Source organism: Ictidomys tridecemlineatus, chromosome 8 (assembly GCF_052094955.1).
Source record: "Ictidomys tridecemlineatus isolate mIctTri1 chromosome 8, mIctTri1.hap1, whole genome shotgun sequence".
NCBI classification, from domain to species: Eukaryota; Metazoa; Chordata; class Mammalia; order Rodentia; family Sciuridae; genus Ictidomys; species Ictidomys tridecemlineatus.
This window is the reverse complement of record NC_135484.1, coordinates 100520127-100542492: the sequence shown is the minus strand read 5'-3', so window position 1 is coordinate 100542492 and position 22366 is coordinate 100520127. Positions and strand designations below refer to the sequence as shown.

The following is a 22366-nucleotide window of genomic DNA, read 5'->3' as shown; positions in this document are numbered from 1 at the left end:
ATTGTATGTCAACAATATGTTGGTATTATTGTACAAAGAATGAAGAATCATGTAATGCTGTGGTTTGAATGATGCTGCTTCTCCAAAATTCATGTTGAAACTTAATCCCAATGCAACTGTATTGAGAAGTATGGCCTTTGGGATATGACTGAGTCATGAGGATAGGGTCTTCATGAATTGGATTAGCACCCTAATAAAAGGGCTCAACATTGAAGACAGACTCTTTGTCCTTCTGTCCACTCTATCAGGGGAGGATATCATATTCCTCCGCTCAGAAGGATGAAGCAGACAGCAGCTCTCACATGATACCAATCATGCTTGTGCCTTGATCTTGTAAGAAATAAATTTCTGGGCTTTACAAATCATCCAGTTTATGATATTTTGTTAAAGTCACACAAACTGACTACGACATGTAGCTTTACAATTATTTCAACCTATAGGTATGAGAAGTGAACAGAAGAAAAATTGGACAATAGAAGGACACATGGTTATTCACAATGGATTGCATATCTAAGTGCTTAGGTACCTAAAATGGTTCAAGAATGAACATCAGAAAAAAAAGGACTGGTGTTAGGCCAAACACATAAACTTTCCAATTAGGGTGGGGTTTTTTAGATTCTTTTCGTAAATTAACGGAGTTTCTCCAGTGTTGTGGGAAAATACAAGTGATCCATACTCCCTGTCTAATTTTCATATTCTTAAAAAACTTTCAGATCCTGTGTCCAAGAACAGTAGTACCATAGGGTTGAAATGTGAGTATTTGTCTCTTGGTTCAGCTCAAGGATTCTGGGAAGAAGACATAATCTCCTTCTATATTCTTGTGTTTGCACAAAGTCTCTCAAGATATTTGCCACCTCATAACCAGGATATCTTTCTGAAGACTACTAACACTGTACTACTTCATGAAAGAGTGATTAATTAGGGCAATTTGTTTCCAGTTATTTTGAAAATATTCCAAAAAAGTCTCTCTAATTAAGACAAAACTATAAAACAGCATCAATAAATAGTTCTCCTCATCACTTCTACCTCTTTTGTCAGCCAAAGAAAGGCAGATGGTTTACTCCAAACTCAAGGGGAAGAAAATAACCTCTGCCTAGTTGGAAGAGATATTTCAAAAATCATACAGGAAAGGACAAGAATATAGGAGGGGTAAAGAATTGAGGTCATGAAATCAATGTCCTATTTCATTCTACAGCAACTTATTTCTAGATCTTTGATGATTTCATTTTTTCTAAAAAATAGCTGGGGATGGTTGAAGAATTGCCAAATACTTCAAAAACATGACTTATTCTCAATAATCAAAGTGGTACCTGTGGTGTAATGGAGGAAAGTAGAACTTGTTCTCATCTTTCATCCTGAGCATCCTAGTCCTTTCTGCAATTATTGGGTGCATGATTCCAGGGCTCTCTACATTTGGCAGAATACAAATGTCCAGGTCATCACTAGAGCAACTCTTTACAAAACCAGAAAAGGTGACACCTGAAAAAAATTTCAAAAATACCATAATATTATATCATGTAAGTCATCAATCACAAATTCAGATTACACAATGAAATATTCCCATAAATAATGGATATCCCAGAGTCAGTTTAAGCTATTCAGGATAGGCTCAGGAGTTTCCATAAATTTTGATATAAAATATCCATAATTTTTAACACATGGACATTATATGCAGAAGAAAAGAGTATGTGTTAGAAAACACATTAAAGTTTTTAGAATAATACTTTTATCAAAGACTTGATCAAAATCCATTTATTTTACAGAAAAACCAACTGCCAGGTAAACTAAGTGAGTGGGGAGTGAGTACATTAATCCAAAAATGATCTGATATAAGAGGAACTGCACAAATTGTGGTAAAACTATGATTTTAACCTTAGCTACTCATCCCTCTACTAGCAACATCACATGAGGCATAATCCCTGCATCTCAGTTTACTCTCTTATAAAACAGGATAAATAGCATCTAGCTAAAAGAATTGTCAAATAATCAAGTTAAGTAATTGCTATGAAACCTCTCTAACATGTATAAACCAATTAACTGTGATAACTCACTTTCGTTATAAACCACATTATGGCTATAAAAACAGAAGACTATAATTGGACACAAGCACTAGACTACACTATTCCTTTTGGTTGATATAATTTCAGAATGCTATTTAAAAGTCTATGCATGTATGAAACTGTTTGGATTACTTGGATAAGTCCAAACACCCTACCTTCAAGTTTCATGATTCCTGAAACTGAATAGCCATTCCTTACTTTGTGCCATGGCTCCAGAGGCCACTGGTTTGGTTCTGAGGTGAACCCAGGCCACAGGATACCAACGCGGCCTCCTCTAGGATTGGGAGGCGCTCGATCTGTTGATGTCACATTGGCCGAGTAAGGCTTCATTCTGTCCTGAATGCAGTCAAAAGAGGAGCTGGTGGCTATAATGACTGAATTCCTAAGCACAATCTGCACATTTCTGATGGATCTCTGTGGAACAGAAGACACATACACTGCTGCCAAAAGACCAATAGCGTTGTCTACCAGAGTGATATTCTCCATCTCCACGCTATTCTCCACCTGTATCATCGCACCATAGTCAAAGTTCTTGAAAGCCAGGAAGCCAGTGATACAGGTACAATTGTCAGGTCCACTTTCCTTAAACACATGAAGGCCATGAAGGTTTGAGTGGGCCACGTTGCCAGACCAAAGCACTTGAGAGGAGCACCTGTGTCCTTGTAGGTGAAAGCCAAGTCTCTCTGATCCTGCCACAACATTGCCATGGAGGTATATGTCCGTTGCACGGTTCACTTTGATTCCTGCCACCCAAATGGCAGACCACACTGACTGTGTCATCAAAACTGCAAGATTATTAGTGAGAGAGTAGGCCTGACCCTCCAAATCAATGCCATGGCCAGCTGTGCCAAACACTATATTGTCATTTAAAATTATGCCATGACTTGCAGATGCATGAATGCCCCCGCCACAGCTCTGGTGTACGGTAGAAGATATGATCCAGGATCCTGCTGACACATTAGTGAATTCAATGGATGAATGTGATGGTGAGCCAAAATTCTGAATTTCCACATTTAGAAGTTGAAGGAAACCTACAAACAAAACACATGTCATCAGGCTTCTTCCTCATAAAATGCAAAAGGAAGGTCCACTACAGGGCATCAGAACATGCAGTTTTTTAAATTAAAATGTAGCAGTTTATAAACAGCACCAGTTCTATATTTCACACCATTGAGTCTCACTATCAAAATATGAATCACTAGTAATATCAAATTAATTCATAAAAAGATTCCACGTGCAGTCTGAGTATCTAGAATAGGATGGGGAGAGAGGAAAGAAAATGTAGAGGAAAGAGAAAGGCTTTGGATATAGGTATAGCTGGTTTAAAGATTCTGTGCATTTGTGGAGGGCTGGGTCAAGGTCCTGGGGAACAATGAAAGGAACATGTGTTCCTGGCTTCCCACCTGAGTCAAATCTTCCTCTCTGTCTCAGTGAGTTCAAGTAAAAAGACCATAACCATTTCCACAAAGATATCATGTATTTGATATAATGACCAACCCCATAAAACACTCTAAACATTTCTTAAGAGAAGTACAAGTGCAAAATTTACTTGTGTCCAACTAATGTCCAGAAATCTAAAATTAAATGTGTTACTTGATGGAAATATAACAGAAACCATAACACACTTTCAAAATAATTTAAAAGACCTTATGAAATATTTTCTGTATTCTTATCCTAACTATACTTTATTTCCTTCTTCGTTTCTATAATAACAAGATTTTCTGCAGCTTTTATATCAGAAGAGGATAGTAAATTATTTAGTCTCCTTGAGGATTTTATTTGTACTGTTTTAAGGAGATGTTGTTACCATGGGTAAAAAATTCACCCAGTACATTGATTTTAAAATATAATGAACATTAATAAGTCAGTATATATATATATTCCTGATGACAGGTGAATTCATATAAATTAATAATGAACTGAATTAGTAACTATAATATATAACTCTAACATAAAGCTCATTATATGCCAGGTCCTATTCTAATTCATGTATATGTCAAAACTTAATTTTTACAAATATCCTATGAGGACAGTATAGTCATTATCCCCATTTTGCTGATAAAGAAACAGAGGAAATAAGGTCTAACTGACAAGCTAGAACTGGGACTTGGGCATATGCTGCTATACATAATGCTGTGCTATTAACCTATGCAGCACACTAACCAGAGTGGGAGATGTGGAGGTACAAAGGGACCAACTTTGGATTGGATTCAGGTAATTGGGCTATAAATGCCAAAAACACATCATGCATTTTTTTTGCTAGGTGGGGCACACCTTGGGCCCTCACTCCTTTCCTTGGCCTTTGGAATTTTGAGGCACTAACAAAGGTAAAGTAGAAAGTTATTTCTTCCATTAAAAATGAGGACACTATGCATTTAAAGTTTCAGTTTCACTGTTTAAGTAATCCTATTTAAAGCTCAAATGTAGTCCAGCCTAAACCCTTCACTTCTCCCCTGCCTTTTTCACAGATGAAAAGTTAGAACCCTTGAAAATCAGCTTCTGTGAAGAAGCAAGCCCTGTGGGAAGGACACAAAGTGACAGACATATGGGTCTCCTTGTGACCAGACAACAGGATTCCAGCATTTCTCAGCTAATACTGCTTGAAGAGGAACTGATAGATGTTATAGAAACATTCACAATGATAAAACATCCAAAACATACTCATGAGGTGATATACCTCGCCTTGGCACAAAGGGCACCAAATGCAAGAGTAAGTCCACACACAAATAGCCCATTTTCTATTAGAGATGGTAGTTCTAGTGCCTCAACAAAGGCATCATATCGGTGTTATTTTTAATTATTCTTAATGGCTTATACTTATATGATTGTAATTCACAGTTTTAAATTGTTCAAGACCTATTACTTGCATGCAAAGTAACCAATAACTAAAAATTAATCAGTAGCAACTACTTCAAATGTCTTGAGCAATTATATGAAGAATTAAGCAACAATTTCATTTTTAAGTACTTTCCTACTTTTCCTTTTGAATCACAGTTCTGAAAAACTTTCTAGCTAGATGTTATTGGTTGAAAGGCGAAAAGTGATGTTGCTTGCCTTCCAATGTAAAAGTAGGAATTGTCCTGGCCAGCTTTGCAGTAGTCCTCTAACCATTCAACACCTATAGGTGGCGTCCCTGACCTACCCTTCCAGAGCCTACCTCATCCAGGATCTGGTGTGTTTAGGGGTGGGATGGGGTGGGGGTGATGATATCTTAATTTTTAATATTAGAATTCATACATAGCAGTTAATATTAGAATTTATACATAGCAGTTCACCTCATTTTGACAAAATCATGCATGCAAGTAATTTGATTTTAACCCCCATTCCCCATCCTTGCTTTCCTTCCCTCCTCGTTTCCCTATTATCCTCCTTCTACTTGACTGATACTCTTTTTGCTTCTTTATTTCTTTATTGTAAAATTGGTACTTTCTACATAAGCATAAAGGTAAAATTTCCTTTGGTACATTTATATATGTATATAACATGATTTTGTTAGTGTCTTTTTTTTTTTTCTGCTGTGACTAAAGGACCCAACCAGCACAATTGTAGAAGAGAAGGTTTATTTGAGGGCTCACAGTTTCAGAGGTCTTAGTCCTAGGCCAGCTCCATTTCTTGGGGCTAATGATGAGGCTGAACATCTTAGCAGTAGAGTGTGGCTGAGGGAAGCAGCTCACATCATAGTGGTCAGGAAGCAGAGAGTTCTCCCCATGCCAGATACAAATTTATACCCAAAGCCATGCCCCAAGTCCCACATCCTCCAGCCACTCCCAACCACTTCAGTTACCAAGCAGTTAATCCCTATCCGGTTTAAACCACTTATTGTGTTAAGACTCTTACATTTCTCCTCTGAACCTTCTTGCACTGTCTCACATGTAAGCTTTTGGGGACACCTCACAGATTCATTCCACATTTCCTCCACTTTCCCATCCTCCCTCCCTTTCTCTTCTTTTCTTCCTTCTATTCCACTGGTTTTTTCTGTGTATTTATATCTTTTTCCCACCACCATCTGACTCCTTTCCCTTGTTTTGCTTTAGCTTCCACATATGAGAAAAACATTTGACCCTTGATTTTCCAAGTCTGGCTTATTTCACTTAGCATGATATTCTCCATTTCCATCCATTTACTGACAAATGCCATTATTTTATTCTTCATTGTGAGATTAAAACTCCATTGTGTAAATGTGCAAATATACGATATATATATCGTATATTTGCATATATATATATATATATATATATATATATATATATATATATATCATACATACTAGGAATTAAGCCCAGAGGCATTTAAACACTGAGCCACATCCCCAGACCTTTTTATTTTTTTTTATTTTGAGACAAGATCTCACCTAGTTGCTTAGGGCCTTGCTAAGTTGCTGAGGCTGGCTTTGAACTTGGTATCCACCTGCTTCCCTTCAAGTGGCTGAGATTAGAGTTGTGTGCCACAGCACCTGGCTATGCATCAAGTTTTCTTGATCCACTCATCTAATGACAGGCATCTGGGCTGATTCCATAATTTGGTTATTATGAATTTTGATGCTACAAACATTTAAGAGACTATATCACTATAGTATACTGATTTTAGTTCTTTTGGATAAACGCCAATGAGTGAGACAGATAGATCATATGGCAGTTTCATTCCCAGTTTTTTAAGGAATCTCTATATTGCTTTCCAGACCTATTGTACTAATTTGAAGTCTCACCAACAAAGTACAAGTATACTTTTATTCCCACATTCTCATCAGCATTTATTATTATTATTATTATTTGTATTTGTGTTCTTGATAATTGCCATTCTGATTAAAGTGAGATGAAATCTTATTATAGTTTTGATTTTTATTTCCCTGATCATCAAGGTTTCTTAATGTAGAAACTGGAGCAGAAATGGATGTTGGTGAAAAAACTCATGAAATAAGAAAAATGTGTTGAGTCTGATTAATATTAATATGCCAAAGTTGATTTCTTAGTTTTCACAAATGTACCAGTGTTATGTCAGATATTAAAAGTAAAGGAGAGGTCAGGCCCAGCAACCTGCGGAGTGGCAGAGGTGCCCCACGTGCCTGCAGGGTAGGCAGACCTGCTACCCACCAGCAGAACAGGTCCAGCGGCCTGCTGAGGGGCAGGCCCGCCCCCTTCCCCAGTGCCTGCAAGGTAGGCGGAACTGTGACCACCAGCAGATCAGGCCCAGCGGCCTGCTGAGGGGCGGAGCCACCCCTCCCCTCGCACCTGCAAGGCAGGCGGACCTGCAACCCACAGGCAGGTCAGGCCCAGCAACCTGCGGAGTGGCAGAGCTGCCCCACGCGCCTGCAGGGTAGGCAGACCTGCGACCCACCAGCAGAACAGGTCCAGCGGCCTGCTGAGGGGCAGGCCCGCCCCCTCCCCCAGTGCCTGCAAGGTAGGTGGAACTGTGACCACCAGCAGATCAGGCCAAGAGGCCTGCTGAGGGGCGGAGCCGCCCCCTCCCACCCGCACCTGCAAGGTAGGTGGACCTGCGACCCACTGGCAGGTCAGGCCCAACAACCGGCGGAGTGGCAGAGCTGCCCCACTCGCCTGCAGGGTAGGTGGACCTGTGACCCACTAGCAGAACAGGTCCAGCGGCCTGCTGAGGGACAGGCCCGCCCCTCCCCCAGTGCCTGCAAGGTAGGCGGAACTGTGACCACCAGCAGAGCAGGCCCAGCAGCCTCCTGAGGGGCAGAGCCCCACCTCCCCCCGCACCTGCAAGGTAGGCAGATCTGCGACCCACCGGCAGAACAGGCCCAGAGGCCTGCCAGCGTGGTAGACACATCACCACAACTGGAGTAGGGGCAAAGCAGAGCTGCCACCCGCACCCGCAGGGTGGGCTGACCTGTGACCGACCTGCAGAGCAGACCTAGCGGTGCACCAGCGTGGTAGACAGATCACCCCAATTGGAGGAGAATCACAGCCACTACCTGCCCTGCAAGGGAGATTTTTCAACTATACAAGAGCAATATAAATAAATAGAGAGAAAATTTCAAAAACACAACAGTTTCACCAAGCAGAAAGAAACGCGAGCAGTATGAAAAGACAAGGAAAGAAAGGACCACAAGCAATGCAGGTCAACTCAACTCTAGAAGAGGTAATAGCTGCAACAGATGGAATGTCAGATAAAGAATTCAGGATATATATGCTTCAGATGATCTGGAGTCTCAAGGAAGACATGAGACAGCAAAATCAGACAATGAAAGATCACTTTGACAATGAATTACATAAACAAATCCAAGAAGCAAAAGATCAATTACACAGGGAGATAGAGGTAATAAAAAACAAACAAATAGAAATCCTAGAAATGCAGGAAGAAATAAACCAACTTAAAAACTCAATTGAGAATACTATGAGCAGAGTAGAACACTTAGAAGATAGAACATCAGACAATGAAGACAAAGTATTTCAACTTGAAAAGAACATAGACAGCTCAGCAAGACTGTTAAGAAACCATGAGCAGAACATCCAAGAAATATGAAATAACATAAAGAAACCAAACGTAAGAGTCATTGGGATACAGGAAGGCATAGAAATCCAAACCAAAGGAATAAACAATCTATTCAATGAAATAATACGAGAAAACTTCCCAGACTTGAAGAAAGAGACAGAATCCCAAATTCTAGAAGCCTACTGGACGCCGAATGTACAAAATCATAAGAGATCCAAACCTAGACACATTATAATGAAGATGCCCAACATACAGAATAAGGAGAGAATTTTAAAAGCTACAAGAGAAAGGAGCAGATTACATTTCAGGGTAAACCAATCAGGATAACAGCTGATCTTTCAACACAGACTCTGAAAGCTAGAAGATCCTGGAATAACATATTTCAAACACTGAAAGAAAATGCGTTCCAACCAAGAATCGTGTATCCGGTGAAATTAAGCTTCAGGATGGAAGATGAAATTAAAACCTTCCACGATAAACAAAAGTTAAAAGAATTTGCAGCTAGAAAACCATCTCTTCAAAAAATCCTTGGCAAAACATTACAGGAAGAGGAAATGGAAAATAACAATGAAAACCAACAGTGGGAGGTAGAACAGTAAAGGGGGGAAAATAATCAAAGAGGAAAACAAATCAGGTTTAGTAACACTAATAAACAAATATGGCTGGAAGAACAAACCATATCTCAATAATAATCCTAAATGTTAATGGCTTAAACTCACCAATTAAGAGACACAGGCTAGTTGAATGGATCACAAAACAAGACCCAACAATATGCTGCCTACAGGAGACGCATTTGATAGGAAAAGATATACACAGACTGAAGGTGAAAGGTTGAGAAAAATCATATCACTCATATGGACTGCGGAAACAAGCAGGAGTGTCCATACTCATATCAAATAAAATAGATTTCAAGCCAAAGTTAATCAAAAGGGATAAAGAGGGACACTACATACTGCTCAAGGAAACCATACACCAACAAGACATAACAATCATAAATATATATGCCCCAAACAACGGTGCTGCTATGTTCATCAAGCAAACTCTTCTCAAGTTCAAGAGTCTAATAGACCACCATACAATAATCATGGGAGACTTAAACACACCTCTCTCACCACTGGACAGATCTTCCAAACAAAAGTTGAATAAGGAAACTATAGAACTCAATAATACAATTAACAACCTAGACTTAATTGACATATATAGAATATACCACCCAACATCAAGGAGTTACACTTTTTTCTCAGCAGCACATGGATCCTTCTCAAAAATAGATCATATATTATGTCACAGGGCAACTCTTAGACAATATAAAGGAGTAGAGATAATACCATGCATCTTATCTGATCATAATGGAATGAAACTGAAAATCAACGATAAAAGAAGGAAGGAAAAATCATGCATCACTTGGAGAATGAACAATAGGTTACTGAATGATCAATGGGTTTTAGAAGACATCAAGGAGGAAATTAAAAAATTCTTAGAGTTAAATGAAAACACAGACACAATATATCGGAATATATGGGACACACTGAAAGCAGTTCTAAGAGGAAAATTCATTGCTTGGAGTACATTCCTTAAAAAAAGAAAAAACCAACAAATAAATGATCTCATACTTCATCTCAAAATCCTAGAAAAAGAAGAGCAAAACAACAGCAAAAGAAGTAGAAGGCAAGAAATAATTAAAATCAGAGCTGAAATTAATGAAATCAAAACAAAAGAAACAATTGAAAAAATTGACAAAACTAAAAGTTGGTTCTTTGAAAAAATAAATAAAATTGACAGACCCTTAGACATGCTAACGAAGAGAAAAAGAGAGAGAACTCAAATTACTAGCATACGGGATGAAAAAGGCAATATCACAACAGACACTTCAGAAATACAGAAGATAATCAGAAATTATTTTGAATCCTTATATTCCAATAAAATAGAAGATAGTGAAGGTATCGATAAATTTCTTAAGTCATATAATCTGCCCAGATTGAGTCAGGAGGATATAGACATCCTAAACAGACCAATATCAATTGAGGAAATAGAAGAAACCATCAAAAGATTACCTTCTAAGAAAAGCCCAGGACCAGATGGGTATACAGCAGAGTTTTACAAAACCTTTAAAGAGGAACTAATACCAATACTTTTCAAGCTATTTCAGGAAATAGAAAAAGAGGGAGAACTTCCAAATTCATTCTACGAGGCCAACATCACCCTGATTCCTAAACCAGACAAAGACACTTCAAAGAAAGAAAACTACAGACCAATATCTCAAATGAACCTAGATGCAAAACTCCTCAATAAAATTCTGGTGAATCGGATACAAAATCATATCAAAAAAATTGTGCACCATGATCAAGTAGGATTCATCCCTGGGATGCAAGGCTGGTTCAATATACGGAAATCAATAAATGTTATTCACCACATCAATAGACTTAAAAATAAGAACCATATGATCATCTCGATAGATGCGGAAAAAGTATTCGTCAGAGTACAGCATCCCATTATGTTCAAAACTCTCGAAAAACTAGGGATAACAGGAACATACCTCAACATTGTAAAAGCAATCTATGCTAAGCCTCAGGCTAGCATCATTCTGAATGGAGAAAAATTGAAGGCATTCCCTCTAAAATCTGGAACAAGACAGGGATGCCCTCTCTCACCACTTCTGTTCAACATAGTTCTCGAAACACTGGCCAGAGCAATTAGACAGACGAAAGAAATTAAAGGCATAAAAATAGAAAAAGAAGAACTTAAATTATCACTATTTGCAGAAGACATGATTCTATACCTAGCAGACCCAAAAGGGTCTACAAAGAAACTATTAGAGCTAATAAATGAATTCAGCAAAGTGGCAGGATATAAAATCAACACGTATAAATCAAAGGCATTCCTGTATATCAGCGACAAATCCTCTGAAATGGAAATGAGGACAACCACCCCATTCACAATATCCTCAAAAATAATAAAATACTTGGGAATCAACCTAACAAAAGAGGTGAAAGATTTATACAATGAAAACTACAGAACCCTAAAGAGAGAAATTGAAGAAGATCTTAGAAGATGGAAAAATATACCCTGTTCATGGATAGGCAGAACTAACATCATCTAAATGGCGATATTACCAAAAGTTCTCTATAGGTTTAATGCAATGCCAATCAAAATCCCAACGGCATTTCTTGTAGAAATAGAGAAAGCAATCATGAAATTCATATGGAATAATAAAAGACCCAGAATAGCAAAAACAATGCTAAGCAGGAAGGGTGAATCAGGTGGTATAGGGATACCAGACTTCAAACTATACTACAGAGCAATAGTAACAAAAACAGCATGGTACTGGTACCAAAACAGGCGTGTGGACCAATGGTACAGAATAGAGGACACAGAAACCAACCCACAAAACTACAACTTTCTTATATTTGATAAAGGGGCTAAAAGCATGCAATGGAGGAAGGATAGCATCTTCAACAAATGGTGCTGGGAAAACTGGAAATCCATATGCAGCAGAATGAAACTGAATCCCTTTCTCTCGCCATGCACAAAAGTTAACTCAAAATGGATCAAGGAGCTTGATATCAAATCAGAGACATGGCATCTGATAGAAGAAAAAGTTGGCTACGACCTACATACTGTGGGGTCAGGCTCCAAATTCCTCAATAGGACACCCATAGCACAAGAGTTAACATCTAGAATCAACAAATGGGACTTACTCAAACTAAAAAGTTTTTTCTCAACAAAAGAAACAATAAGAGAGGTAAATAGGGAGCCTACATCATGGGAACAAATCTTTACTCCTCACACTTCAGATAGAGCCCTAATATCCAGAGTATATAAAGAACTCAAAAAATTAGACAATAAGATAACAAATAACCCAATAAACAAATGGGCCAAGGACCTGAACAGACACTTCTCAGAGGAGGACATACAATCAATCAACAAGTACATGAAAAAATGCTCACCATCTCTAGCAGTCAGAGAAATGCAAATCAAAACCACCCAAAGATACCATCTCATTCCAGTAAGATTGGCAGCCATTATGAAGTCAAACAACAATAAGTGTTGGCGAGGATGTGGGGGAAAGGGTACACTTGTACACTGCTGGTGGGACTGCAAAATGGTGAGGCCAATTTGGAAAGCAGTATGGAGATTCCTGGGAAAGCTGGGAATGGATCCACCATTTGGCCCAGCTATCGCCCTTCTCGGACTATTCCCTGAGGACCTTAAAAGATCGCACTATAGGGATACAGCCACATCAATGATTATAGCAGCACAATTCATAATAGCTAGACTGTGGAACCAACCTAGATGCCCTTCAGTAGATGAATGGATAAAAAAAATGTGGCATCTATACACAATGGAGTATTATGCAGCACTAAGAAATGACAAAATCATAGAATTTGCAGGGAAATGGATGGCATTAGAGCAGATTATGCTAAGTGAAGCTAGCCAAGCCCTAAAAAACAAATGCCAAATGTCTTTTTTGATATAAAGAGAGCAACTAAGAACAGAACAGGAGGGAAGAGCATGAGGAAAAGACTAACAGTAAACAAAGACGAGTGGGGGGAGAGAAAGGGAGAGAGAAGGGAAAGCATATGGAAATGGTAGGAGACCTTCAATGATACACAAAATTATAAGAGGTTATGAGGGGCAAGGTGGAGGGAGAAAAAGGGAGAGAATTGAACAAAAGCAGAGGAGGCAGAGAGGGAAGGTGGGAGGGGAGGGGAGGGGAGATAGTAGGGGATAGGAAAGGTAGCAGAATACAACAGTCACTAATATGCCATTATGTAAAAATGTGAGTATGTAACAGATGTGATTCTGCAATCTGTATTTGGGGTAAAAATGGGAGTTCAAAACCCAATTGAATCAAATGTATGAAAGATGATATATCATGAGCTCTGTAATGTTTTGAACAATCAATAAAAAAAAAGAAAAAAAACAGTAAAGGAAACTGGGTGAAAGAATTATAAGGGTTCTTCATACTATCTTTATAACTTTGTTAAAAACCCAAAATTATTACAGAATTAAGTTCTTATTTATGAAGGACTTAAGAGTAAGGTTTTAATCTGCCATTTACTAATTAAATGACTTTTCTTACTCTTCATTAATTTTATCTGTTCATATTTAATAAGCACCTAATACACGGCAGTCACCATACTAGGGTAGCAGAAATGAAAGGCCCAACCTTACCCTCTAGGAGTTCACAAGCTTATGAAGGAGTTATACAAATAAATAGGAAATTGAATTACATACTGTTTCCTACTATAGAAAGATAACATGTCTCTCTCACAAAAATATTAGGATTAAATAAGACAAAGTTTCCACTGGGTGAAAACCAGCATGCTTCCTATAAGAATTTAATGTAGTTTCTCTTTATCTCCTTGGGGATACTTTAGAAAGCCCTAAATGAGTGAAGTAAGAGGTTTAGATAAGCCTTGATGCTAGTTCTGCTCATTCCTCATGCTCAGCTAAAATCTTATGTTCAGTCTTCTCTCCTGTTCCAGGTACATGCTCCAGCTTGGCCTACAGTCTCAATTAATGGATATCCTATCTTGTCCCTTCCTATTCTCCATATTCATCAACAGCAAATGTCTCATTTCTACATGACCAGAACCCAGCCTTTGTCTCAGTCTTCTAGAGCAGGATTTCTCATCCTCCACATTATTGACATTTGACCCAGATGGGTGACTGTCTTGTGCATTGTAGGAAATTGTAGGATATACCTACTTGATGCTGGAAATGCCCAACTTGTGACAAATAAAATTGACTGGGCTGGGGTTGTGGCTCAGTGGTAGAGCGCTTGCCTCACATGTATGAGGCACTGGGTTCAATTCTCAGCACCACATATAAATAAATAAAATAAAGGCCCATCAACAACTAAAAAAAAAAAGTTAGTTTTTTAAAATAAATGAATAAATAAAATTGACTACAAATACTGCCAATTGCCTCCTAGGGGTCAAAAAAAAATCACCTCTGGCAAGACTTTATGGAACTAGAACTTGTGGAGAGAAAACTTGTTCTATGGACCAGAAATCCTGAACCTGTAATTTAGAGTTCAAATATTGCCTTTTGCCAAATTGGTGAGACAGATGCATCAACAGAAGGTCCCATGATGAACATATTTGGAAAGTGGCTAGATCCTTTATTCCAGTCTTTCTCTGAGATTTCATTATATTTGTGTACGTGTAGCAACTTTCCAAAATGGAACCACAAAGATAGCCTTTCCCAAACTTTGAAAGTGACGTTGGAATGTTTAAGGAGCACAAGTTTAAGTTTAAGAAATGAGGTCCTAATCAAACAATTTTGCAGCATTCCGAAAGGGCTAAAGCTTGAATAAAAAAGAAAGATTAAATTGATCCTTAAAGCAGTGGAGAATATGGAAATCATTTTTATTTAAATTTAAGCCATTAATTTATAGCATGAGCTGATGTCTGCCATCAGATATAGCATGCTACTGGGAACAAGTAATAGAAATTCAGGAAAGAGATAAAATTCAAATGGTCATTAAATCATCTATAATTTCAAAGCAGAGGAAATTTCACATCTGCTGAAGATTTTTTTTTTTGAGGTAAAAATGTGCATATGTGCTGATCTCTGGTATATTATTTTAACATCACACTGATAATTAAGCACAGATTAGGACTGAAAATTCATAGCTTTTTAGAGGACAAAGGAACATCTAATTTGAACATTCTGTATTATAAGTGAAAATTCTCACAGTTAGAATTTCTGAGTGTCCCAGATAAATAGGTCCCAAGTGGTAATGGTTAGTAACTTAAATTTTCATTTACCTGAAAATTCTTCCCTGCTAGACTTCCTGAAGGACCCCACAAGTAGTCTCCCCTTACACAATGTGTCAGACTGAATTCGTATATTTCGGGTCAACAGTCCAACCTCAGCAGCCAAATGGATGTGTTGGCCATCTTCCATGACGTGGACACTTCCTGGGGCAAGAGGAGTTGGGAAGAAAAAAAAAAAAAAAAACATTTAAAAACCTATTTTGGAAATGGCTAGCTGGGGACCCAGTGCATCTCACAAATGAAAACACTTCTTTCCCCTCGGAAGTCCTACCAACATTAAGGTCTACTTTTCCTCGGGCATTCTTCACAAATGTCAGCTGAGAAATGAAAAATCTGTTCACTTGTCTCTCTTTGGGATCAGAGTAAGTGTTTGAGTGAGAATTCATCTCTTCTCAATAACTGTGGGGACCAGAACAGGCCACTGGTACAGAGAAATCAAGGCAGACCTGTCCAATTAGCAGGTTCCCAGCCCCCTTCCTTAAATCGCCACTGTGAGATGCTGTATATCATCCACCAACTTCTTCCAGGAGAGTAAGGAATCCCAGATCAGCCCAGGCAGTGACAGAGCACAAGCTGCAAGGTATTAGAGTAAAGCAAAAAGAGAAGCAGCACCCTCTCACGGCAAGTCTCAGGCTCTCCACTTCTTGAACAAGCTCCCACAGCATGAGATAGAGGGATGGAAGGACCTACTGGCGGGTCTCATGGCCTCCCTCGCCATTTTACTTTGGCTTTTATGAGCAAAGATTGCTGATGATTTCTCTTTACTTGGCTACATTTTTTAAAAAAAGAAATCAATCCAGACATGGTAGCACAGGCTGCTCAGGAGGCTGAGGCTCAAGGATCACTGGAGCCTAGAAGTGTGAGACCAACCTGGGCACCATAGTGAGACCCTCATCTCAACAAAAACAGACAGAGAGAAAGAGAAAGAGAGGGGGGCGGAATTAATCCTTGAAATTATGACTTAGAAGTAGTTTCAGACAGTGTTGGTGGAAACATATAATTCCCTCTTGTTAAGGTCTGTAGACAAGTCAAAATAACACCTGGTATTTTGCCAGAGAAATGTTAGAGTTCGTAAACAAGTCTGGATTGTGCCTGGCAAAATGCCAGAGGGAGTGGTTTGAGAAGTAACAAAAGTGAGCCATTCAGTGGAGATTCCTTATTGGTTGACTGATGTATCTAGTTTATGCTAATTAAGATAAGCTGTGTGAAATGTATAAATAGCTCTGTTGTCCTACAATAAATGGCTCCCTCTCCTGCTGTATCAATCTACAGAAGTCATTCGTCACCCCCCGGCTATTCTACTGCAGCCAGATCCTGGCACCTCTTACATATATAATACAAAAAATTATCTAACCCCTTTATTTTCATGTTTTGTCACTAATTAGCTATATCTCATGAGTTGGATTTATTTAATAGAACAGGAAGATTATGCTTATTTATTATTTATATAGAGTACATTTGTACTATGTATAGAATATAAAAATATTAAGTATTTTTACAAAAAGATACAGTAAGTTTTTCTCCTTTTTTCAGTCTTAGTAGCAGCAGCAGTCAATATATTATATGCATTTGGTGTCAGGAAGGACACATTTCTAAGTATGGAAAATGAAGTCATTGTTGACAATAACTAGCATATTCTATGGGATTACAAATTCAATGTGCCAGGAAATTAACTGGAAAGTTAGTGTCTATGACTTTTATTCTGGCATAGCCACAAAACTGCTCAGTGAGCTTGAACAAGATTCTCAAAGCTTCTACTCTTAAACTTGTCATTATGAATTTAAAAAAAACCTCCCTTACATCTAAGTATTCTTTAACAACTAGGCAATAGAATTAATGAAGAAATAAAGACAAAGTCTTCTGGGGTAAGTCCAGGGCAGCAATAAAGGCATATCCTTCCCCCTGAATGGCAATCAGATGAAAGATCCATAGGCAGGTGTCTGAACACCTGAAGCATTCACTTCCTTCAACCAACAATCCAGAGGTTTACCAGTGTGCTGGTATTTGAGTCGTTCATGGATCCTGACATGATGACCCTTGACTTCTTTCACAGTGAGGACTTCTGCTTCATGAGGCTCATAAGAAGTGGAGCTAAGGACCAATTTGTCATAGGGTTGCCAGTCCACTGCATCTTCTACTATAATTCTGTAATGGCATAAAGATGGTGTCAAATAAGAGTAGTGCAAAAGAGACCAGCTAATTCCACACAGAGCAAAGAAAATCCCAGAAAATGACAAATCCTTCAGGGAAACTGAGAAGGAAACAAGAATACAAGGGAAAAAGGCATTTGTGAACATTTTAATCCTAATGGAGTCCAGTTTCTGATTTGTTTATGTTTACATTACAGGGATTCAAAGATATTCCATAGCCATGAAGTTCAAGGCAAAAGAATAAAAAACAGTACACGTTACAGAGCACAGTGTGTGCATCTTCATGTGGTCTTCTATAATAGCAATCTTCCTTATTGATTGGGAAATAGAATGAGTGATAAAGGTATTCCCAAAGTAAATCTTCCCTCAACTTTTCTGAAAAACTGTATTGCATTTTTAGACATTAAGCCTTAAAATTTCATGGTCAGACAGATACAAGTGTGAGTCTTAAAGGTGCCGGTTTCTACTTCATGACACTAATCAGTCTGTCACACTGCCAAGCTTTTCCTGGTGAATATGGCTGCTTTATTCTCCATTCACAGTCTTTACCAATTCCAACAGTGTAAATTTGTTTTAATGTCCTTCATCTTTAGCTAATGCCCAAATCTTAGTAAGCTTTGCCCCCGGATGCTTTCCTATCAATGAATGCTTATCCAGGCACAGGGTACACATGCAAGCCATTCAATCATGCAAAATATACTGAGCCATTGCTCTATAGACACTATAGAGGTCCTACAGACACAACAGCAAAGAAAATATATATCATGTGTATTTAAAATAATAGCTTAGAGATTTTTCTACTGTAGGGGTGGAGGATTAGCTGACCATTTATGTGCCAATAACATGAGTCTCTTATGAACCAAAGATTGTAATTAATTCAAACCTGTGCACCTTAAGTGAGAAAAAAAAGAGATATAAAATGGGAATACTGCAAATTCATGCAATTTTAATGAAAGAAATCAGAGTATTACTTCTGTTCCTGATTTTCTATGATTTCTAAGGAAACTCAGTAACAGAATACTAAAATGAATGCTAGTTTTAAAGAGCAAAGAAACCATGATTCAAAGATATAGCAAAACTCAAATTAGGTAACTGAATGGAGTCAGAGAATGAGTTGGTACAAAGGGGAACGTGATCACGCCCAAAGTTCTTTACACCAAATAAAATTACTTCGCCTAATTCTTAGTTCTTCACTTGTTAAATTGTAAGGAAAAAACCCCACACTACTCCCACATTTCATAATATATCATGGTAATCATGAAATAATAAAAAAATGGTAAATACACTAGAGACTATGTAGTCATTTTAAAAATACATTACTATAGGAGTGTACAAAATGGCAAACAATTTTGCTCATGAGGCATTGATTTAAAAAGCAGGATATAAAACAACATGCCCCATTTAAAAATAAACAAACAAAAAAAAACATAATACATGCATACCAAATAGAAGATAGGAAAAATACATGTTAAAATATTAGCCAACCTATGAGCAATTAATTTATTCATGATTTTTACTTAAATTTAAATTTTCTAACTTACCAGAAAGTACATTTACAGTAAGAAAAAATACTTAAAATCACACCAAATTCAATTAGTAACAAAAAAATCAGTCTTTTCTCCCATAATCTGTATTAGGTAATCTTTTTATTATTTGTGTTGCTGAATAAAGCTCTTCAGGAAACAGATCACCATAATGATCTAAAAATGTCCTTATAATTGAGATTAAATGGAACACATCGAACACAGGGAGTTTTGAGAGCAGTGTATGAGGTGATACACATCATTATGCATCTATCAAAATTCATAGAATATAAAATTCCAAGTTAACTCCTATATAAGCTTGAAAAAAAATACTCAGTCACTAACTCTTTTATATAAGTCCTCTACTCCACTAAGAGGAGCTTACTTTCCCCTTTAGTTCACTCATCCTAAAATTCTACTTTGTTTCAAGAAGTCTTCCCTGGGAGTCTGAATGCTCAGCCTTTTTGATTTTGTACCATCAAAAAGTTCACATAATACTAGTGCCTTGTTCTCATTTCTTCTGTGTCTGACTACCTAACTTTACTATTTTAGTTACTGCTTATGAAAAGATAACTATCTAGATGTGCACATCCCATAGCATCTAATAAAGCACTAGGGAAAGAGTACATGGAATTATTAAAACTATTAGTCCAAACTTTACATTAAAAACATGAATGAGCTTAATCTGACCTTTTCCATGAAGATTTCAAAACCTTATAAGTTCATGGAAAATAAATTTGTCCTCTATACTACCTGGAGATTTGAAATTCTATATGTCATAAGAACAACACAAAGGTGTTAAAAGCACATAGTCCCTTCCATTTCTATGTGTCTATATATTAACAATGCTACTTCAGGGAAAACTGTGGTCCCAGTATCAGTTTTCCTTCAATTTCAACAGCCACTGTTACTATTCCCAGTCTTCCACCATTTTGGTTATCCTTCAGTCATTTCAAGAAATACTAACTTGATAACTATAAATTTTTAAAAAATGCAGCTATATTTTATGCTTCTGATTAATTCTAGTAAGAGTCCTGCAGCTATAGGGAAGAGGAGAAGCTTGTCTGTTCTGAGCAAAACATACTTGAAACAATAAACAAACAAAGATCAAAAGACCTGTTTGAAAAATAATTGGATCTAAATGGGAACCATATGAAAAGAGAGAGGAAACTATGAATAATCACTTAGGAAGTCTCCTGAAAGATAACTTTTTAGAAATATCAACAAAATATCAGCAGTTTCCTTTATTTTGGCATTAATATTTAACCTAGTTCTGGGAAAATATAATGCCTATTAATCAAAAATATAATACTTATTTAGTTACAGAGAACAAAAAGTATATGCAAATTTGATTTAAAAGTTCTTGCAACCATGTATAAAACATTCATAAATAAACACCTACAAGTTAAATTTTAAACTAAACTTTGGAGATCTTAATGATAATAGCTGCATTTGACCCCAGGCTCAGAGTATAGCGATCCAAAAATATTTTCCCCCAAGAAATAGCAATGGCCACCGACGTCTGAGCTCTATTAACACTGAATCTTTTTATTTTCTAACTTCAGCTTAATTTTTTTGTCAGTAACATTGAAATATAATGAGGAATCTAAAACTGCATTAGACTATGCTGAGTATTAAAGAAATAGAGTCCTATAATGATGTTAAAAAGAACTCAACAACAATAATAGCTATAGTGGATATCAATTATTTGTCTACCTGACCTCCTTCTTCCCTCATTCCAGTAAATCCATCACACCTCTTCTGAGAACTGCTCCTTTCAGCCACCCTATTACTTAAGTGACTCTAGTGAGAGCTATAGATTAAAGTCACATAATGCTCTCACCAGGGCTAGGAATGTTTGCTAAAATCTCTCCCCTGAACTCTTGAATGAAAGTGAGGGAAGAGTAATGTCTTCTTGGTAGTATAGCTGAAAAAAACCCCAACATCTCTTGAGTTTGCTTGCAGCCTACAAAAGTGGGAACACTACTATTCAGTAGGAAAACTGTGGCTGAAATAGAAAAATACAAAAATGGAGAAAGGGGGAGAGAAGGTAGTAGAATCCCCCAAGTGGATTAAGAAGAGTTAGTTTTACTTTAACCTCCACCTAAAATAACCTTCATTTCTACACTAGCTACCCTGTCTCGGGGCTACTTTGTGCCAGAAACTGGGCTAAAAATTTCACATACACTAATTCACTTAATCTTTACAATTATTATATAAGCTAGGTATTATTGCTCTCATAATTACAGAAAAAGAAACTGGTTAGAGGGACAAATGCCTAACATTAGATATATAATTCACTGCACAATTAGAATTATTTTACTTTGCTTGACCGCAAAGTTCAAACCATTTGTTATTGTCAAATACTATTTCTAATTTACTTTCCAAACTCAAAGGCATTTCTCCAGCATGGAGAGAGTAGGTCATTTAAGTAAAGACAGAGTAGTTTACTGAACTAGAGGAAATCATCTTCTTTTGAAGGTTACACATGTGACCCAGATTTGCTAATAAGTGAATAAAGCTACTAAGTCTATATTATTTGTTGTTATTATTGTTGTTGTTGTTTTCTTTTTGAGAGTAAGAATTCCACAGAGTTAGCCAGGCTGGCTTCAAACTTGGGATCCTATTACCTCAGCCTCTTGAGTAGCTGGGATATACAGGCATACACCACTGTACCAGGTCTGACTCTATATACTTGAAATGGCTTGTTATAATAAAGTTTGAGTAATAAGCAAAATAAGTTGTGATCACTTTTTAAATTCAATTCCAGAAAAGATATTCTTATTTATCAGATAATATGCTATTGAGCCAAGAACCTCAATAAGTTTTGATTTCCATAAAAGATTTTTACATAATTTCAATGTAACAGGCATATATTGGACACTTTCATTATGTTCTGCTTTGTACCAGGTATTAAGTGGTATACCAAATCAATAAAAATATATTTTCCTCTCCTGTAGAGGTCACTTGGAGGAACAGGACATAGGTACCTTAAGCAGCATACTGACACAGGTTAGGAAGCATATTGTTATTAAAATTAGAAATCATAAAGTCAAAACCACATGTTATAATGGTTTGGATGGTAAGGAAATGTGTGCCAGAGGGAAGACTGATAACTCTGTGAAGAATGTGATGGAATCTTTAAGGATAAGCAAAACTTGTACAGATAAAGAAGAGATGGGAGGCATCTGATACCTTTATTTTATTTACTAAGTATTTAGAGAGTCCCAATAGTAAAATTGTTATAGAAAGCCACACGTGTAGTGCTTAAGTGATAAATGTAGCAGTGAGAAGAGGAAAAAAAAATATTCTAAACACAATGCATCCAAATAATATGTCACTAATTTGATACAGGAGCTTGTGAAAGAGATACTATTAATATGATGCTCAATTAA

The 22366-nt window shown here is 37.3% G+C and overlaps 1 protein-coding gene across 9 annotated transcripts in view; it reads right to left on the bottom strand.

Moving 5' to 3' along the window:
- Pkhd1 (PKHD1 ciliary IPT domain containing fibrocystin/polyductin) overlaps positions 1-22366 on the bottom strand; it is a 432625-nt gene that overhangs the window by 111452 nt on the left and 298807 nt on the right. For 8 of the 9 annotated variants that reach the window (XR_013425107.1, XM_005318573.4, XM_078019904.1 and 5 more), the window contains 4 exons: positions 17289-17443; positions 15290-15442; positions 2216-3091; positions 1311-1479 (listed from right to left, as the gene is read on the bottom strand). Coding sequence is in view for 8 of the 9 variants with exons in the window: in XM_005318573.4 (XP_005318630.2) it covers positions 1311-1479; positions 2216-3091; positions 15290-15442; positions 17289-17443 (1353 nt within the window). In the remaining variant the exon portion in view is untranslated. Of the gene's footprint in view, positions 1-1310; positions 1480-2215; positions 3092-15289; positions 15443-17288; positions 17444-22366 lie in introns of those variants that run through there. The other variant, XM_078019909.1, reaches the window with a different exon arrangement.